General features: G+C 38.6%; 1 protein-coding gene across 1 annotated transcript; it reads left to right on the top strand.

The window, feature by feature from the left end:
• Positions 1-473: 473 nt before the first annotated feature.
• Positions 474-19,009, top strand: LOC124281105 (protein MIS12 homolog). The gene is made up of 8 exons (XM_046717122.1): positions 474-837; positions 4,138-4,283; positions 5,950-6,017; positions 7,385-7,483; positions 8,784-8,927; positions 16,207-16,327; positions 17,824-17,915; positions 18,779-19,009. Exons 2-8 carry the CDS (start codon positions 4,145-4,147, stop codon positions 18,812-18,814), a joined length of 699 nt encoding a protein of 232 aa, XP_046573078.1. The 5' UTR covers positions 474-837; positions 4,138-4,144; the 3' UTR covers positions 18,815-19,009.
• Positions 19,010-19,619: the final 610 nt, after the last annotated feature.

Genomic DNA, 19,619 nt, shown 5'->3' with positions numbered 1-19,619 from the left:
ACAAACGTTGATCATGAATGGAATGAATGAAAGAGCAGACAGGCAATGAACAAGAGGTCATACATGTATACCTTTCGCGGATCCGAATACTCGGTATGTTCCGGCAACAACACGGAAACATACGGGAAAACACGACCGGCTTCTTAGACTGGTCTGCCTGCCGAAGAGCGCTTGCTGGTTCCTAAGCTGGTTCCCGGCTCCCTTTGCGCGCGCAACCTTGCGACAAAGCTTACTCTAAGCTGGGCCCCGTCTCCCATATCGCAATATTGTCGCACGGTTAAGCGCGCAAAGGGAGCCGGGAACCAGCTTAGGATTAGTCGGCCTTGACGGGTATCCGTATCTCCTACTGGTCGTCCTTCGCTGCACTTAAACGGCCTTCCAAGCATATATCGCAGGAACGAACGGGAACCAGTCTACTGGGACACGAAGATCGGTTACCAGTCTTATTAGACTCCGCTGCACGTACTTGCACCTCTTGGAAAAAAGACGCCCTGTTTGGAGCTTTGCAATCAGAAGACGGAAAATATCGAGAGTTTCCGATTGCAATTAACGCCAATCGATTTCAATTTAGGTCTAAACAAGTTTACAAACTATTGTCATTGGATCATTATTCGTGGGCGATTATGTCCTTATAAATTGTGGAAAGGATCAATGTCAAAGCTCCAAGTTAGAACAAGATATTTTTGGTCAGTAAACTCTTGAACAGGGTTGTCGTGTAATAAAAGACAAGGTTAGTTGCTGATGTGGAAATCAAGATGCGGTCAGGAGTTTCAACGACGATGTAAAATGGCGCTGAATTCAACTTTTCTTCAGTGAGACGGGGATAGCGTGTTTTAGGTTTGTTTTTGATGTGTACATCTTTACTTATACATTTAATGTATGTATATTGTAAAGGATCTTTGGAAGATAGGAATGATTTCCGCCGTAACCCCCGTATTGTTTTTCGAAAGAGTTCCTTCCGTTCCCTCAACTCTAAACCTAGCCCTAACTTAAATTTTAGACTTTTAATCATTTTTTGAGTTCTCTAGTAATTGTTGTGTTAAGTTTTGTTTATAATTCTAGAATATTTATACATATTATTTGGGATGGGGGAACGGGATGAACTCTTACCCCTAACCACAAACCTAACCCTAAACCCTCGAAACAATCCTAATAAATAGAATACATTTCAAGCGGGGGTTACGGGCGGAACTCTACCAGGCTGGAAACTAATATACTTATATTAGTGGAGATGTGTATGTCCCTTAATCAATCAATGTAAACATAGATCGGTAATCATGGGAACAATTAAGCATGGAAATCATATTGTGATAATTTGTTAATGATAAAACCAAGCCGGTGTTACATTCTCAAATATTCCGATTACACCTCTATAAAAGTTAGGGTAGGCAGGGAAGATTATTTTTTTTAAATTTCTATTTAGAAATAAAGTACAAAGTAGTAACACATTTATCAATACGTCGTTTATTCAATCAAGCTTTCGTAACGAACCGTCAGAGCCAAGAAAAACAATGGTATCTGAAAGCTTATTTTATTCATACCACTTACAAAAAATAGGGTCGGCACCAGAATTTAAGGGTTGGTCGGGTAATCGGAACCACAACATTTTTTTAGGCCTGTTTTAATAATCCCATTTGGATGGATTAATGATTAGAATTAGATCATTCTGTCTTTAGTAAGTCGTTCTATAGATAGCATACACTAAAGTAATCATGATAATCCCCTTATGATACTAAAAAGGTTACATTCTACTGGCTGCCGAACAGATATCGCAGAGTATTAGTTATTGCCAATACATCCGTATCATGCGTGCGCAGTTCCGGTCACTTACACTTCGGGTATTTTTGTCCCACGTTATTGACAACAATAAAGGACAGCAAAAGAAAGTTCTACATGTTAATTAAAGTAACATAAGAGAAAAGATAAAGTTATGAACCCTATAAAAAATGTTTAACTTAGTGGGGGGTGGATATCACATGATCTATATAATAGCAAGTTCAAGTTCACAAAAGTCATTAATCGTTTCATTCACTATCACTCTACTATAAAAACACTCAGCTATTCACTAGTCAATTATTCGAGGTTACTTTATGATATAAATCTACTGCATTATTTCACGAATGACATGAACAATTCTGAAATGGCGGTAACTGTTACAGTTTGTTGTGTATGATTCCCTTCCGCCGTGTTATATAAAAACACAATGGATGGCAGTGAACAGGCTGGACACATCGGTGAATAGCTAATTAAGTATCATAATTAATTCTGTTTCATTAATTTAACGAACAACGGAGTAAGTTTGTAAATACTGCTAAAATTTGGCGATAACTGTTCGGGAGCCAGTACTGGTTGTAGCTGATGCAAACCAGTTATGTGTGTTATGAAGGCCTAAAATAAAATATTCAACCAATCACAATTAATGTCTGTTTGAATGGAATTTTAGAAGTTGGTGGGTAATAAGAGTTTTATGGGTAACACTGACTGACTGTGTTTGGTTTTACGCCGCTTTTAGCAATATTCCAGCAACATCTCGGCGGGGGACACTAGAAATGGGCTTCACTCATTGTACCCAAGTGGGGATTCGAACCCGGGTCTTCGGCGTGACGAGCCAACTCTTTAACCATTAGGCTACCCCACCGCCCCTTTATGGGTAACAACTTCTTTATGTTCTTATTGTTATCCATAAAACAAGGGGCGGTGGGGTAGTCCTGTGGATAAAGCGTTGTCGCGTCACACTGAAAACCAGGGTTTGAATCCCCACATGGGTACAATGTGTGAAGACCATTTCTGGTATCCCCTGCCGTAAAATTGCTGGAATATTGCTAAAAGCGGCATAAAACCAAACACACTCACTCACTCCGTAAAACATATCATATTTTCATTGATAGTCCAACTTTTCAAGAACTTCGTGTGAGTGAAAATTTACTAACATTATTAACATTATCCTGTATTGGTTAAGTATATGAAAACAAATTGGTGTAAACTATAAACCACCTATTCCAAAACTAATTAACCCAATCCAATCCCCCCACCCCTCTCTGGCTTCTCTAACTAATCCCCTTGCCTAATTAGTTATCCCTATTCCCACTGGGGGGGGCGGTTGGGTAGCCTAGTGGTTAAAGTGTTGGCTTGTCACACCGAAGACCCGGGTCCGAATCCCCACATGGGTACAATGTGTGAAGCCCATTTCTGGTGTTCCCCCGCCGTGATGTTGCTGGAATATTGCTAAAAGCGGCGTAAAACTAAACTCAGTCAGTCAGTCAGTACTCCCACTGGTATCCATTCATCATGTTATCTTATGTATATTTGTGATATTTTTCATTGTTAATCATCTTGTTTATCATCCATTGTCTTTGTTAGCCCTCATGTACCCTATATATATCCTGCTGTACTCATTTGCTACTTCATGCTTGAAAACGGTATAAGTATCTATACCGAAACGTCGCAGTTATGCAGTAAAGAAGTTGATCATCCGTAAATACTTGTCATTCCTGGTGTAAACTATATTTATAATGAACACACTAATAATTAGTGGTGATCCGATTAATTGAAATAATCGAAGATTGGTCGCAGTGACTAAACGACCAAGCAATCGATCATGTTTTCTCATAATCGAACACAAACAATTCTAGAACACTTGTTTTCATTGACAGTATTTTTCACATGGTTGGTTTTGTCTGTTACATTTCATAAGCACTACAAGCTCGTTCCAAGTCATGATTGAATTTATCTTAAAGACTCTAAGAAATTTATGTTCCTCCATACTAGTCATCCTTTAAAGATGTGAAATTTTGCCCCAAAACCCCCCAAAGAACTACATGTTTTTTCCTTATTTTTGTGTGCATTAACACATTTCATAAATGACGCTAACCAATTATTTTCGATGATTGATCGGTTGTAATGAACCAATCATCAATTATGAGATTTTAACCAATTCCCAACACTACTAATAATGAAATTACAGATGAAACAAGACGTTTTTCTTGGTCTCTTGCACTTGTATATTTTAGTCGATATGTGCATAAAAAAACTGTGGTTATAACAAACTTAACGTAGCTGTCCGAATTAGTTCATTTGAATTGTGTAACTGTATCAGTTTACTGCATGATTATTAGTTTATGTCCCATCTCTCTGCAGTTTTACAATGTCTGTGAGCAGCTGCACAACTGTGGAGTCTGTTACCATGGTAACAGATGAGATGACCTCAGGCCAGTCATCCCAGAAACAGGCTGAATATGAAACACAGTATTTTGGTTTCACCCCAAAGTCTTTTAGCAATGGTGGTAAGTGCACATGGCAACGATAATATTGCTTTTATATTAAGCATGTTAAAGGTAGAAAGGGAAGAATAAAGGGTTTTCGTTGATAGCGAGTGAAGAAAGTGTTCCCATACTACATGTAGTCAGTACTACCTTCCCTGAAACTGTTGTTGAGTTGTCACACAAGTGAAGTATTTTTGGCTGAATGTGTTGGATCCATACTTATAATCTGTTCATATCGGTTTCAATTTGTCTTCAGCAACCCAAGCTTGTCGTAAGAGGCGACTAATGGGAACGGGTGGTCAGGCTTGTCATTGTATCCCAATTGCGTAGATCGATGCTCATGTTATTGATCACTGGTTTGTCTGGCCCATACTCCACTGCAGACTGCTGCCATATAGCTGGAATATTGCTGATTGTGGTGTTAAACGACAAACAAAATCATTATCTGTTCTTATCAATGTTTGATTTACAAATTAAATTTCCCAAACCACCAATATTTAAATAAAAATAAACAATAGATTAGCTTGTGAGTGATCTCTCATAAGCATGATAATAGTCAGAAGGATGAAATATGACTGTGTTGTTTTGTTTGTTTATAGCAGTGACAAGTCAAAGAGTTTTGTCCAATTTCTACCACATCTTATATTTTGGTTTGACTGATCCAAAACTTATCCCATAATCTCCTATGCTGTACTGTAGTGATAAGCCCAAATCACCATCAGGGTGGAAATAACCAATTGCCTGACGTCCGAGTCCAGTGTTTTTTTCTGTTGGGCAAGCAAATTTGTATATCACACTGTACCGGTGTCCAGTTGACCTTCCAACGTTCATTATGTTGTTTATTTAAAAAATCAACAAGAAAACAGTCGGTACAGTGAAAAATTATCAGGGCAAGTGATTTTACATGTGCCACTGTACCGGAGTACACTAGCAATTTTAAAGTTATTTCCACCCCTGACCATGCTAGGTACCTGCACTGAATACTAGTGGTGGTCCGATTACTTGAAATAATCGAAGATTGGCCGCAGTGGCTAAACAACCAAGCAATCGATCATGTTTACTCATAATCGAACGCAACCAATCTTGGAACACTTGTTTGCTTTAACAATATTTTTCACAAGGTTGGTTTTGTCTGTGTCATTAAATTTACATTTCATAAGCACTACAAGCTCGTTCCAAGTCATGATTGAATTTATGTTAAAGAATCCTGGAAATCTGTGTTCCTAACATACTGGGGCAGTGGGGTAGCCTAGTGGTTAAAGCGTTGGCTCGTCACGCCGAAGACCCGGGTTCGATTCCCCACATGGGCACAATGTGTTAAGCCCATTTCTGGTGTCCCCCGCCGTGATATTGCTGGAATATTGCTAAAAGCGGCGTAAAACTAAACTCAGTCAGTCAGTCAGTCCTAACATACTAATCATCCTTTAAATATGCGAAATTTGCACACAAAAAACAAATTACTACATGTGTTTTCTATATTTTTGTGTGTGCATTAACAAAGATAACAGGAACATTTGATAAATGACGCTAACCAATTATTTTCGATGATTGATCGGTTATAATGGACTAATCTTCGATTATTTCAATTAATCGGACCACCACTACTGAATACCAGTTGGGATCTGCCTAGTTGTATGTTAACATTCTGTGATCTGTCCCTGGTTGATGGACTGTATGTTTGCTGCAGTGTATAATGCTGTCAATGACTACATGATGGATGGGCTGCAGGCTGTGGAGGGCTACATGAACACTGAGGTAGGTGCCAATTGACAGTTTGGATGTTGTATTCCCTTCTGTTGCTGCAGCAAGAAATGAAGTTTGATGAGAGTGAATGTCTTAAAACAATGTGAGTTAGGTAATTAAAATGTCTTAGAACAAAAAGTTATGTTGAAAGTTTATTTTTAGAGTGTACAAGCCAATTGGCGTATATCCCAGTAATCTTGACCAGCGTTCAAAGTTAAGGGGTGCTGGGGTTATTGAGGTCTTCTGTTGTGTACATAGTATATGTGCTGTTTTCTGCGTTACAGTATGGGTGAAGTGGTGTTTCCTCTGTTAAAAGTATTGGATGAGGTGAGGTGAAATTGGGTTTAACGTCGTGCTTGAGAAAATTTCGCTCATAAGACGACGTGCATGCGTGTGTACATGTATGTGCGGCTGCTTGTACTAGCCCAGACTTAAGCTGGTTTTATAGTGCTAGCCCACTGAGATATCATGCCGCAGTGAAACATGAATACCCCACTCAGACACATTATACTGACTTCGAGCCGAACAGTCCGTGATGTACCCATTAATGCCGAGAGCCAGGCAGGGACCAACAAGTACCATATTTTAACGTCTTTTGGTATGATGCGGTTGGGGATCGAACCCGCGGCCTTCCGCTCTCCGGGCGGACGCTCTAACCACTGTGTTGTTTCCCATGTTACAGTTTGGGATGAAGTGTTGTTTCAGTGTAGTTGTTTCTTGTGCCAACTGAGCTTGTTTTCTATGTTACATTGAGGTTGTTTCCAATGTTACAGTGAGGATGTTTTCTATGTTACAGTGAGGTTTCTGATGTTACACTGAGCTTGTTTTCTATGTTACACTGAGCTTGTTTTCTATGTTACACTGAGCTTGTTTCCTATGTTACAGTGAGGTTGTTTCTTGTGTTACAGTGAGGTTGTTTCCGATGTTACACTGAGCTTGTTTTCTATGTTACAGTGAGGTTGTTTCTTGTGTTACACTGAGCTTGTTTCCTATGTTACAGTGAGGATGTTTTCTATGTTACAGTTAGGTTGTTTCTTGTGTTACAGTGTGGTTGTTTTTGATGTTATACTGAGCTTGTTTCCTATGTTACAGTATACAGTGAGGTTGTTTCCTATGTTACAGACCGGTCCGGGTTAGAATGAACCTTCAGTAACCCATGCTTGTCGTAAGAGGCGACTAACGGGATCGGGTGGTCAGGCTCGCTGGCTTGGTTGGCACATGTCATTGGTTCTCAATTGCGCAGATCGATGCTCATGCTGTTGATCACTGGATTGTCTGGTCCAAACTAGATTTATTTACAGACTGCCGTCATACAGCTGGAATATTGCTGAGTGCGGCGTTAAACAAAACTCACTCACTCACTCACTCCTATGTTACAGTATGGAGATGTTATAGCACCAAGTCAAGTAAATGAAGGAGTACAGAAGATGCAACAGAAGATGGCCAAACAGGTGGACAAGGCTTTCGACACACTCGAGGTATGTTCATCAGGCGGAGTGTTTGCCCTGCTCTCCTGTAATTTTGCCATATTACTAAGTCAAAGCATGCATGTAGATCCCAAGTAAGAATTGGTCTTCAGCAACCCATGCTAACCCATAAGCAACTAACCTCAGAGCTCCAGATAAGCTGCTTATTTGCATATAATACGCTGAAGCAAAAAATAAATGCCAGCGTATGAAAAAACACTAAATATTTACGTTTACGCTATGTCAAAATACCAATGCGTATTTACCCAATACATCAAAATCATGTTGTATCCCAATTGCGTAGAGCGATGGTTATGCTGTTGATCACTGGATTGTCTTGTCCAGACTTGGTTATTTACAGACTGGTAAACTGCTGAATGAAACAAACAAATAAACAAAACTAAGTCCAGATAAGATGCATTTACTAGTTGTTAGTCATTAGTAGAAGTATGGACTGAATCTGTTCTCTAGTTAATAGAATGTGGTCATTTTATACCAGTTACTTTGATACCCAGGATGTAGAAGACACTTGACTCTCTAGAAGGAACTTAAGGTTACATCAGCACAGTGTTTTGATGCTCATTCATGATGTTAAAAACTGGTTTGTGTGGACCAGACATGATTTTAAAGGCCAATGTTGAAATTGGAATGTTGAACAAGTGTGAGGTTAAATGTATATATAAGGTTGCCATTTGAGTCAAAATTATTTTGACATACCAGAAGAATCCAAATACTTTTCCCTATAAAATGAAAAAGGTTATTCAAAATTCTGTTCATTAAACATGTTCATGATTTTCCCTTTTTTGGTCCTAATTACAGCGGGGCGGTGGGGTAGCCTAGTGGTTAAAGCGTTGGCTCGTCACGCCGAACACCCAGGTTCGAATCCCCATATGTGTGAAGCCCATTTCTGGTGTCCCCTGCTGTGATGCTGCTGGAATATTGCTAAAAGCGGCGTAAAACCAAAACTCAGTCAGTCAGTCCTAATTACAGCACTTTTTTCACAGGCTTCACATAATAAAAAATAGCTGCATGGCAAAACAAATGTGATTTCTACAATGTTCTCTTTGCCTTTGCAAGTCTGAGGAACAGGGTCCCGTTTCATAAAGCTCTCGTAAGCCTAAGATCTTGTAACTTTTCTCGTACCATTCGCTATACTGTAACGCCAAGACCGGGTTACCATTAGTTCTTCCTATACTGTAACATTGACTTACGACAGTCGTAGCGCCTACGAGTGCTTTGTGAAACGGGGCCCTGATCTCTTAATCTAAGCTTGTTATTATAAATGATAAAGTTCTTGATAACATTTTCTTAGGCATATCTCTTCACGAACATCTTCTGTATTCCGGAAAACACTGTTCTGCCCGAGGATCGAGTGAAACAAGACAAGATGTACACAGAAGATGAGGAGAAGAAAATACACAAGGACATAGAGGAATATACACAGAAAATACTGGCTGTGAGTCAACATGAAACTACTGTGTTCAAGTTTACGGGTATTGATTGATAAGTTCTGAGCCATGAATAGAAAGAATTGCGTCATGGTTAAATCTTTCATTGAGGACATTACAGGGTGTAATTCAGGTATATCCATAAGAAGTGAGTCAAATGAACAAATTGCTATGATGTGACAACACATACTTAGGAAATTTGAGGAATGTGCTCGGATTTAAGTAGTTTCATGAAATACAAAACGGTCATTCATGACAATATGGGCACTACACACAGAAAGGATAATGTATGCCGCTGTAAACAGAGGGACATAGAGTTTAATCATTGCTGGGAGACATACCACATCTTACTCTGTTTGTCGCTGATCCAGAAAGGTTCTTGCAAACATTTCTCGCCATAAATAAAACCAGGGTTTGTCACTTCTGAACAACAATGAAAACAGTGGAAGCAGAGTATCAGGGTTTAATGATCATAACACACAATGCTGGCCTTGTAACTTGAGATGTAATGTGAAATGAGGGGCAAGTGTTAGCACCCCTTATATACAAAAGAAAAAGATGCTAGAAAATTCAACATTATTACCCACGTGGTCAACGTATGGGTAGTTGCATACTTATCTCGTATGTCACACGTGGTCAAAGTGTCGTATCGCGTTGACCTGTGTCGTAACGACTTGACCTGAGATTCTAACGATTTGATTGGATAACCAATGACCTCTCAAGTAGGTCACGTTGTGACGGAACTACTTTTTCATTCATAACAAACACGTGAATTCATTCATTCTACAACTTATATGCATAGTGGGAATGTAAACATTGTGAACGTTGCCATATCGCTGTTTAATTGTGAGTCGAGCTGAGACATTATATGTGTCGTAAAACGTAAACGCAAAGTTTCCACCAGTGATGTTAGCCGAGTGAAGCAACTGCAAACTAAGAAACTGGGGGGGTACAGCGTAGTTTAATGTAGGAGGCTGTACGAGGCGATGACAACTGACATGCATCGTGACGTTGGTTACCAAGGGGCCAGACGAGCAAGGCGTAGTGACTTCATTACAGTGTGACATCATGCAAAAAGTGTACTTCAGAACAACATTCTTCCGCAACATCTTTATGAAACCGGTTTCGGTTTGAAACCATAAACATAACAAAATTACGCTATTTTGTCACTTTCAGGCATGTAAGACGGTAATAAATAAAATACCACACTCGGTCTCATAACATACGAATTATACGAAATTCATGACCTTCCTATGGTTTCTGACCTCGCTTTCGCACAGTCAGATGCCATAGGAGGGACACTCGTTTCATATAATTCGTATGTAATGAGACATTGTGTAGTATTCTCTATATACGCTCTAAGGCACATGATTCTGGAATCAGCTCCTTGTACCACTTTCCAGATATTTCTGACTAAATCTAGTACATGTCAAACCACACCACTGCCCCTTGCTGAATCTACAGGTACCATGTATACAGTTGACACATTGTTTAACACTGACACATAACAACATAATCATTGGCCAAAGTGTGTCTGCAACTAAAGGTTATGGTGTTCAGGAATGTCAAAATGGCAGGTCATCTTCAAAAGGCCAGACAGTAAACGGTGTAGTTTGGAGGCAATTACAACTGAAGCGTCTGAGATTGAGGAGGCTAAAATATGTGTGCTCCTCAATCAGTAAGATCATTCTTTACCATTGTTACCACCCACTACAAATTCATTACCAGGGTTACATTCCACTACACATTCATTACCATTGTTACAACCTACTACACATTCATTACCATTGTTACAACCCACTACACATTCTTTGCCACAGTTATATTCCACTACACATTCATTACCATTGTTACAACCCACTACACATTCATTACCATTGTTACCACCCACTACACATTCATTACCATTGTTACAACCCACTACACATTCATTACCATTGTTACCACATATTACACAGTCATTGCCATTGTTACAACCCACTACACAGTCATTACCATTGTTACAACCTACTACACATTCATTACCATTGTTACAACCCACTACACATTCACTGCAATGGTTACAACCCACTACACATTCATTACCATTGTTACAACCTACTACACATTCATTACCATAGTTACAACCCACTACACATTCATTACGACGGTTACATTCCACTAAACATCCATTACCATTGTTACAACCCACTACACATTCATTACCATTGTTACAACCCACTACACATTCATTACCATTGTTACAACCTACTACACATTCATTACCATTGTTACAACCCACTACACATTCTTTGCCACAGTTATATTCCACTACACATTCATTACCATTGTTACAACCCACTACACATTCATTACCATTGTTACCACCCACTACACATTCATTACCATTGTTACAACCCACTACACATTCATTACCATTGTTACCACATATAACACAGTCATTGCCATTGTTACAACCCACTACACAGTCATTACCATTGTTACAACCTACTACACATTCATTACCATTGTTACAACCCACTACACATTCACTGCAATGGTTACAACCCACTACACATTCATTACCATTGTTACAACCTACTACACATTCATTACCATAGTTACAACCCACTACACATTCATTACGACGGTTACATTCCACTAAACATCCATTACCATTGTTACAACCCACTACACATTCATTACCATTGTTACAACCCACTACACATTCATTATCATTGTTACAACCCCACTACACATACAACTCCATTACCATTGTTACAACACATTCATTACCATTATTACACACTACACATTCATTACCATTGTTACAACCCACTACACATTCATTACCATAGTTACAACCCACTACACATTCATTACCATTGTTACAACCCACTACACATTCATTACCATTGTTACAACCCACTACACATTCATTACCATTGTTACAACCCACTACACATTCATTACCATAGTTACAACCCACTACACATTCATTACCATTGTTACAACCCACTACACATTCATTACCATTGTTACAACCCACTACACATTCACTACCACACAATCCATTCATTACACATTCATTTACCATTGTTACAACCTACTACACATTCATTACCATTGTTACAACCACTACACATTCATTACCATAGTTACACTAACATTCCACTACACACTTCATTACCATTGTTACAACCTACCACTACACATTCATTACCATTGTTACAACCCACTACACATTCATTACCATTGTTACAACCACTACACATTCATTACCATTGTTATAATCCACTTACCATGTTATTACTCCACAGTTCCACTACACATTCATTACCATTGTTACAACCCACTACACATTCATTACCATTGTTACAATCCACTACACATTCATTACCATGGTTACATTCATTACCACTACACATTCATTACCATTGTTACAATCCACTACACACATTCATTACCATTGTTACAACCCACTACAACATTCATTACCATTGTTACAACCCACACATTACACATTCATTACCATGGTTACAGTTACAAACTACACATTCATTACCATTGTTACAACCCACTACACATTCATTACCATTGTTACAACACCACTACACATTGTTACAACTCCACTACACATTCATTACCATAGTTACAACCCACTACACATTCATTGCCATGGTTACAACCCACTACACATTCATTACCATTGTTACAACCCACTACACATTCATTACCATTGTTACAACCCACTACACATTCATTACCATTGTTACAACCCACTACACATTCATTACCATTGTTACAACCCACTACACATTCATTACCATTGTTACAATCCACTACACATTCATTACCATTGTTACAACCCACTACACATTCATTCCATTACCATAGTTACAACCCACTACACATTCATTACCATTTAGTTACAAACCCACTACACATTCATTACCATTGTTACAACCTACTACACATTCATTACCATTGTTACAACCCACTACACATTCATTCCACTACACATTCATTACCACATTCATTACCATTGTTAATTCCACTACACATTCATTACCATTGTTTACCACTACACATTCATTACCATTGTTTAACATTCCACTACACATTCATTACCATTGTTACAACCCACTACACATTCATTATTACCATTGTTACAACCCACTACACATTCATTACCATTGTTACCACCCACTACACAATTACCATTCTTACACCCATACACATTCATTACCATTACACATTAACCATTCCACTACACATTCATTACCACTACACATTGTTACATTCCACTACACATTCATTACCATTGTTACCACCCACCACATTCATTACCACGGTTACATTCCACATTCACCACATTACCACATTACCACACCCATTACCACACATTCTTACTACACATTCATTACCATTGTTAGGAACCCACTACACATTCATTACCACTACACATTCATTACCATTGTTACCCACTCACACATTCATTACCACGGTTACATTCCACTACACATTCATTACCATTGTTACCTCCCACTACACATTCATTACCACGGTTACATTCCACTACACATTCATTACCATGGTTACATTCCACTACACATTCGTTACCATTGTTACCACCCACTACACATTCATTACCAGGGTTACATTCCACTACACATTCATTACCATTGTTGCCACTCACCACACATTCATTACCATTGTTACCACTCACCACACATTCATTACCACAGTTACATTCCACTACACATTCATTACCATTGTTACATTCCACTACACATTCATTACCATAGTTACAACCCACTACACATTCATTACCATTGTTACATTCCACTACACATTCATTACCTTAGTTACAACCCACTACACATTCATTACCATTGTTACAACCCACTACACATTCATTACCATAGTTACAACCCACTACACATTCATTGCCATTGTTACAACCCACTACACATTCATTACCATTGTTACAACCCACTACACATTCATTACCATTGTTACAACCCACTACACATTCATTACCATTGTTACCACCCACTACACATTCATTACCATTGTTACAACCTACTACACATTCATTACCTTTGTTAGAACCCACTACACATTCATTGTCATCGTACATTCCACTACACATTCATTACCATTGTTACCACCCACCACACATTCATTACCACGGTTACATTCCACTACACATTCATTACCATAGTTACGTTCCACTACACATTCATTACCACGGTTACATTCCACTACACATTCATTACCATTGTTACCTCCCACTACACATTCATTACCACGGTTACATTCCACTACACATTCATTACCATTGTTACCACTCACCACACATTCATTACCACGGTTAAATTCCACTACACATTCATTACCATTGTTACCACTCACCACACATTCATTACCACAGTTACATTCCACTACACATTCATTACCATTGTTACATTCCACTACACATTCATTACCATTGTTACATTCCACTACACATTCATTACCATAGTTACAACCCACTACACATTCATTACCATTGTTACAACCTACTACACATTCATTACCTTAGTTACAACCCACTACACATTCATTACCATTGTTACAACCCACTACACATTCATTACCATAGTTACAACCCACTACACATTCATTGCCATTGTTACAACCCACTACACATTCATTACCATTGTTACAACCCACTACACATTTATTACCATAGTTACAACCCACTACACATTCATTACCATTGTTACAACCCACTACACATTCATTACCATTGTTACCACCCACTACACATTCATTACCATTGTTACCACCCACTACACATTCATTACCATTCAGGGCTCCAGATAAGGGCCGATATCGGCTTATGTACGGATATAAAATAAGCACGATACGGTAGGAAATAATTTAGAAAACGTAGCAGCAGATATACGCACCACAACATTGGTGTACGGTCTTAGAATCATTTACAGACGCATTTATCTGAAAAAGTATTGTTTCATTGTTTATTGACCTGTTCACACAAGAGTAGCAATGTTGTGGTGCATATATGAAACGAAACCCAAGATTACTGATACTCCATTAAATTCCATTCAGTACTCTAAATGTACTTTTATTGTTTTCCAGTACTCCTATATTGAAAAAATAAGGAGTACATACTCCTGATCATGAAAAATGATCTGGAGCCCTGCCATTGTTACCACCCACCACTATCACTATCAACTATCACTAAACCTCAACATGGCAATCATTGGTTTTGACAAAATCTGTGAATATGAAGACGTTACAATAACAAGAGTACAGGATATAGTGAGCAGCTGTTTGTAACATCTACCTGTAAGCTGAAGCCAGACTGGGCAGATTTCAGATCATTTGTTTGTTAGTGGATATGTCTGAAAGGACACTAATAAAATGCCATGGAGGCTGTTTAATCCAGAAGACATCCCCTGCAGACCCCTGCTGGTGGATGTTTAAGATGCTGTGTTGATCCTGATTAGGGCTGTGTCTTGGCAAATACATTGTATTGCAATATATAGTGATTCGGGTACCCATATTGCGATATATTGGGAACATAAGTGTTTGACAGTGAGTGATAGGGCTGGGACGATACACTATGTCATGATACAATACATATCACGATATTTTACCCGCAATACGATACGTATCACAATACATACACCTTGCAAGAATGACACGGTATCAAGATTTAAAATGATTTATTTCAAGGTATTTGTGCTGAACAATAACACTATTGTAATAAACAAACAAGTAACTCCATCATACTTGCGTATTTTTCTCTAAATAAGTACTGTAACATGTTTAAGATAATACTGTTTTAAAAAAAGTTGTGTATCGTTTTGTATCGATACACCAGTACACGATACGATAGCTGTATCAAACTTAAATATATCGCGATGCATCGGTGAATCGTCCCAGCCCTAGTGAGTGACACTAATTGTGCATGTCAATACTATTATTGTCCTACATTATATGTCCCTAAACATATATGTTATGGTTCAGATAACAGCAGTATCAAAATTAGTATGCATAGTCATGGAGTCTATTTTTTGTTCTATACAATTATAGAATCACGAAGGAAAACATTTGTTGTGAATGGAAGTCTGTGTAGGTTTAAATTTAAACCATAATGATAATCACATAGACTTCATTTATGTTCTTTACCCAATATATCGGTTCTCAGAAATAATACTGCCATATGTATCGTTTGAAAAGCATATTCCAATATACCGGAAATACTGTGCAGTCCTAATCCTGGTGCCGCTGCAGGTGAAGCACGCCAACACCTGTCTGCAGGGTGAGCTGGACGACATTGACCGGGCACAAGCCCAGATGAACCTCATGCTGAAACAAACCCAGGACATGCAACAAGTCCTTCGCCAGGCTGGAGGTACACTTAACATGGGACCTTGAATAACCTTTCCCATCATTAGGTAGATCTGGGTTTTGTGTGTGTTTCCTTTCAGTTTTTACTCACAATGCCTCCAATCTGCACCAGTGCAGGTAAAATATTCCTAGTGCAGCTAACGTTTATTGTCAGGTTGAACCCAGTACAGGTAGCATTTTCCATCACAAGTGCATGGTAGAAGTTTTATTGGTCTAAATTTCTCATATTAAATATGTTAATTATAACATTCCCTCTGGATTATGGTAGCCTTATTCCTGTGGATACACAGAATACATACAGAAAATGAAAAGAAATTTTAACACTAAGTCATAGCTATTCCTAGTGGTATACCTAGTCTACCCCTGAGTTATCTCCCTTGATCCTGACGTCACTGTATTGTTCTCCTAGAACCCTTCGTAATTTTTCTGTATGGTCCACATGCATGACGTGCAGAGAATCGTGTGAAATTTCATTTCAAATCAAGACTTCAATTCTTCATATATAGGTCAGTTACAAATCGCATTCCATTTAATATTCAATCGCATAGCTGTTTTACATTTATATTAGATATATATTTTCAACGTATTTAGGCTTTGAAGTTTTCCCGCCCTTTTTTGATTGACAAGTATGGCCCAGAGCAAATGTCTCCAATGTCAGAAATTCATGGCGGATGTTGATCCCCACTCTCTGTGTGCTTCCTGGTAGACTAGGTATACCACTAGGAATAAATATGACTTAGTGTTAAAATTTCATTTGATTTTCTGTATGTATTCTGTGTATCCACAGGAATAAGGCTACCATAATCCAGAGGTAAGTTTACTAACAATACATGTAATTGTTCCTTTTTCCTGTCATGTGTATCAGGTGAATCAGTTACCGGAAGTGAAAATGTAAACAAGCCTGCTTTCATCCTCATAAATCAGTTACTAATCTACACACTGTGTACACAATCTTGTGACATTTTGTGAAAGGTCACTGTGTATTACATAACTTGTAACCGTGGACATGCTGATTTTGCCAACTGCGTTCAAGTGGTAACAAAGTTTATTAATGAAAATGGCAGTGTAAGAAGCAGCCATCTGCCTATGTGAGTTATAATTTGACGTCACATCAGCAATATTTCAGCCATATCGTGACCTATCCATCAATAGATTCCTCCAGACATACAATGTTGTCCTGGAGAAAGTGAAGCTGGCCATGAATATCTCTCTTGGTCTGCTGGTAAGGAATCGTCTTCTGTCAGAGACAGCCATACGATTGTTGGTAAAATGGTGTAGCCAATATTTTGATGGTGCAACCTAAGCAATAGATTGCACCTGGTCCAGGTGGTGATAAAAATGAACAAGAACTTGAGAGTGTTTGCTAACCTTGCTGTCCAAACTATATTTGATTTGATGTGTAAGCATAATTAAGTGTGTTTGCTGATGTTGCTGTGCCAACTGAAATCAGTTGGACAGTGTTTGCAGCATGTTTTACAGTGTCACCCTCAATGTACTTAGTTACAGATGTGAAGGACAGTCTGGTGTACGGAGCCAACCAGGTGCTGAAGAGAGTGAACCTCCTCAAGGACATCCAGGTGGTGTCAAACAAGGTGATGTTGATGTTTGAAACACATCTATTGAAGTGTATTGACACCTGAATGCCTGAAAGGACCCATGAAACCTAACATTAATACCGGAATTGACGTTTAGCATTGAGGAAGAAGAATTTGGTAAAATTCAAAATCAACATATATCCTATTACCTTCAAAACCCACACCAAAAACAAATGTCATGTTCAAGAAGATGAACAATGATAGCAGCATGATAGCTATTAAAACCAAATGGAATTTTCAAAATTTGAACAAAGATTTCATTTTGTCAAGAAGATTCAGCGGGAACAAAAACATAATCTACACACAAGTCTGTGTTATAAAGACCCGTGAAGGTCCGGGGTAGAATATGGCTTCAGCAACCCATTCTTGTCATAAAAGGCGACTAACAGGATCGGGTGGTCAGGCTCACTGACTTGGTTGACACATGTCATCAGTTCCCAATTGCGCAGATCGGTGCTCATGCTGTTGATCACTGGATTGTCTGGTCCAGACCCGATAATTTACAGACCGCCGCCATATAGCTGTAATATCGCTGAGTGCGACCTAAAACTAAACTTTGTTATAAAAAAACAACATGCAAACCTAACTTTAATATAAGGCTTAATTAGACATAACATAAGAGTCTGCTGATGGAATTTTAATGAAATAAAGGAGGAATTTTCTGGATGTCAACTTCTGTATTATGAGGGGCAGACCTTATTAGAAATGGTGTATTATCATGTAAAATGTGATCAATGATTCTGTGGATCCAGGATCTGGTTACATTAAACTTTACAGAACTGTGTACGTAATTTACATGGTTAGTTATTCAACAAGAAATTAATTGTGTGAAATAACTGATTATTGTTTTCTTGTTACAGAACAGTATAAAAGGAGAGGATACCAAGAAATCATGATGCTGTCACAGCCTACAGAATCTGCCGTCTCTATAACTACGTGGAAATGTGTCAAACTGTCACCAAGAAACACAGACATCTTCCCCGTGGCAGCTAGTTTGCATGCACTGAACACTACAACTCACAGAGATAATAATTGTACAGATATAGCTAGGATTTTCAGGAATAAAGTGCCGGTGGTTTGCAGGAAATAGATGTTGATGTTATTTTGTCTGTCAGTGAAAATTAGAACTATTTCTGTTAACATTGGTCTTCAGGAACCCATGCTTGACTCGACTAATGGGATCGGGTAGTCAGACTCCCTGACTTGGTTGACACATGTCATCGTATCCCAATTTGTTGATCGATGCTCATGCTGTTGATGACTGGATTGTCTGTTTCAGATTTGATTATTTACAGACCACATTGATATAGCTGGAATACTGCGGAGTGTGGTGTTAAACAACAAACAAACAAAGTTAACATTGAGCCACATATTAGTCTCTGAGAATAGATCCATATACATCTATGAACTGGGTGCTGTTCCACTAACCGATCTTAGCCCTACGCCAATCGTAAACCCCTAAAATCTCAATCTTAACGTGTCGTTATGATCGGCATACCGTTCCACTAACCGATCTTATCCAAGTCAATCGTAAAGTTAAGATCCAAAGTCTAAGTTGCTCATGACCAACTTAGGATTGCTAAAATCAATCGTAGAGAAACTAACATGGCGGCTTTCATTATTCTATGTGAAGAAGAAGAGCGAGCAGTACACTGTGAGCGTGTTTTTCGAGACCACTCACAGATTCTAGATACATTATCA

Source organism: Haliotis rubra, unplaced genomic scaffold, assembly GCF_003918875.1.
Source record: "Haliotis rubra isolate DU_JTF1 unplaced genomic scaffold, ASM391887v1 Scf28, whole genome shotgun sequence".
NCBI classification, from domain to species: Eukaryota; Metazoa; Mollusca; class Gastropoda; order Lepetellida; family Haliotidae; genus Haliotis; species Haliotis rubra.
Note: the sequence above shows the minus strand (reverse complement) of the source record. Positions and strands in the feature narration are given on the sequence as shown.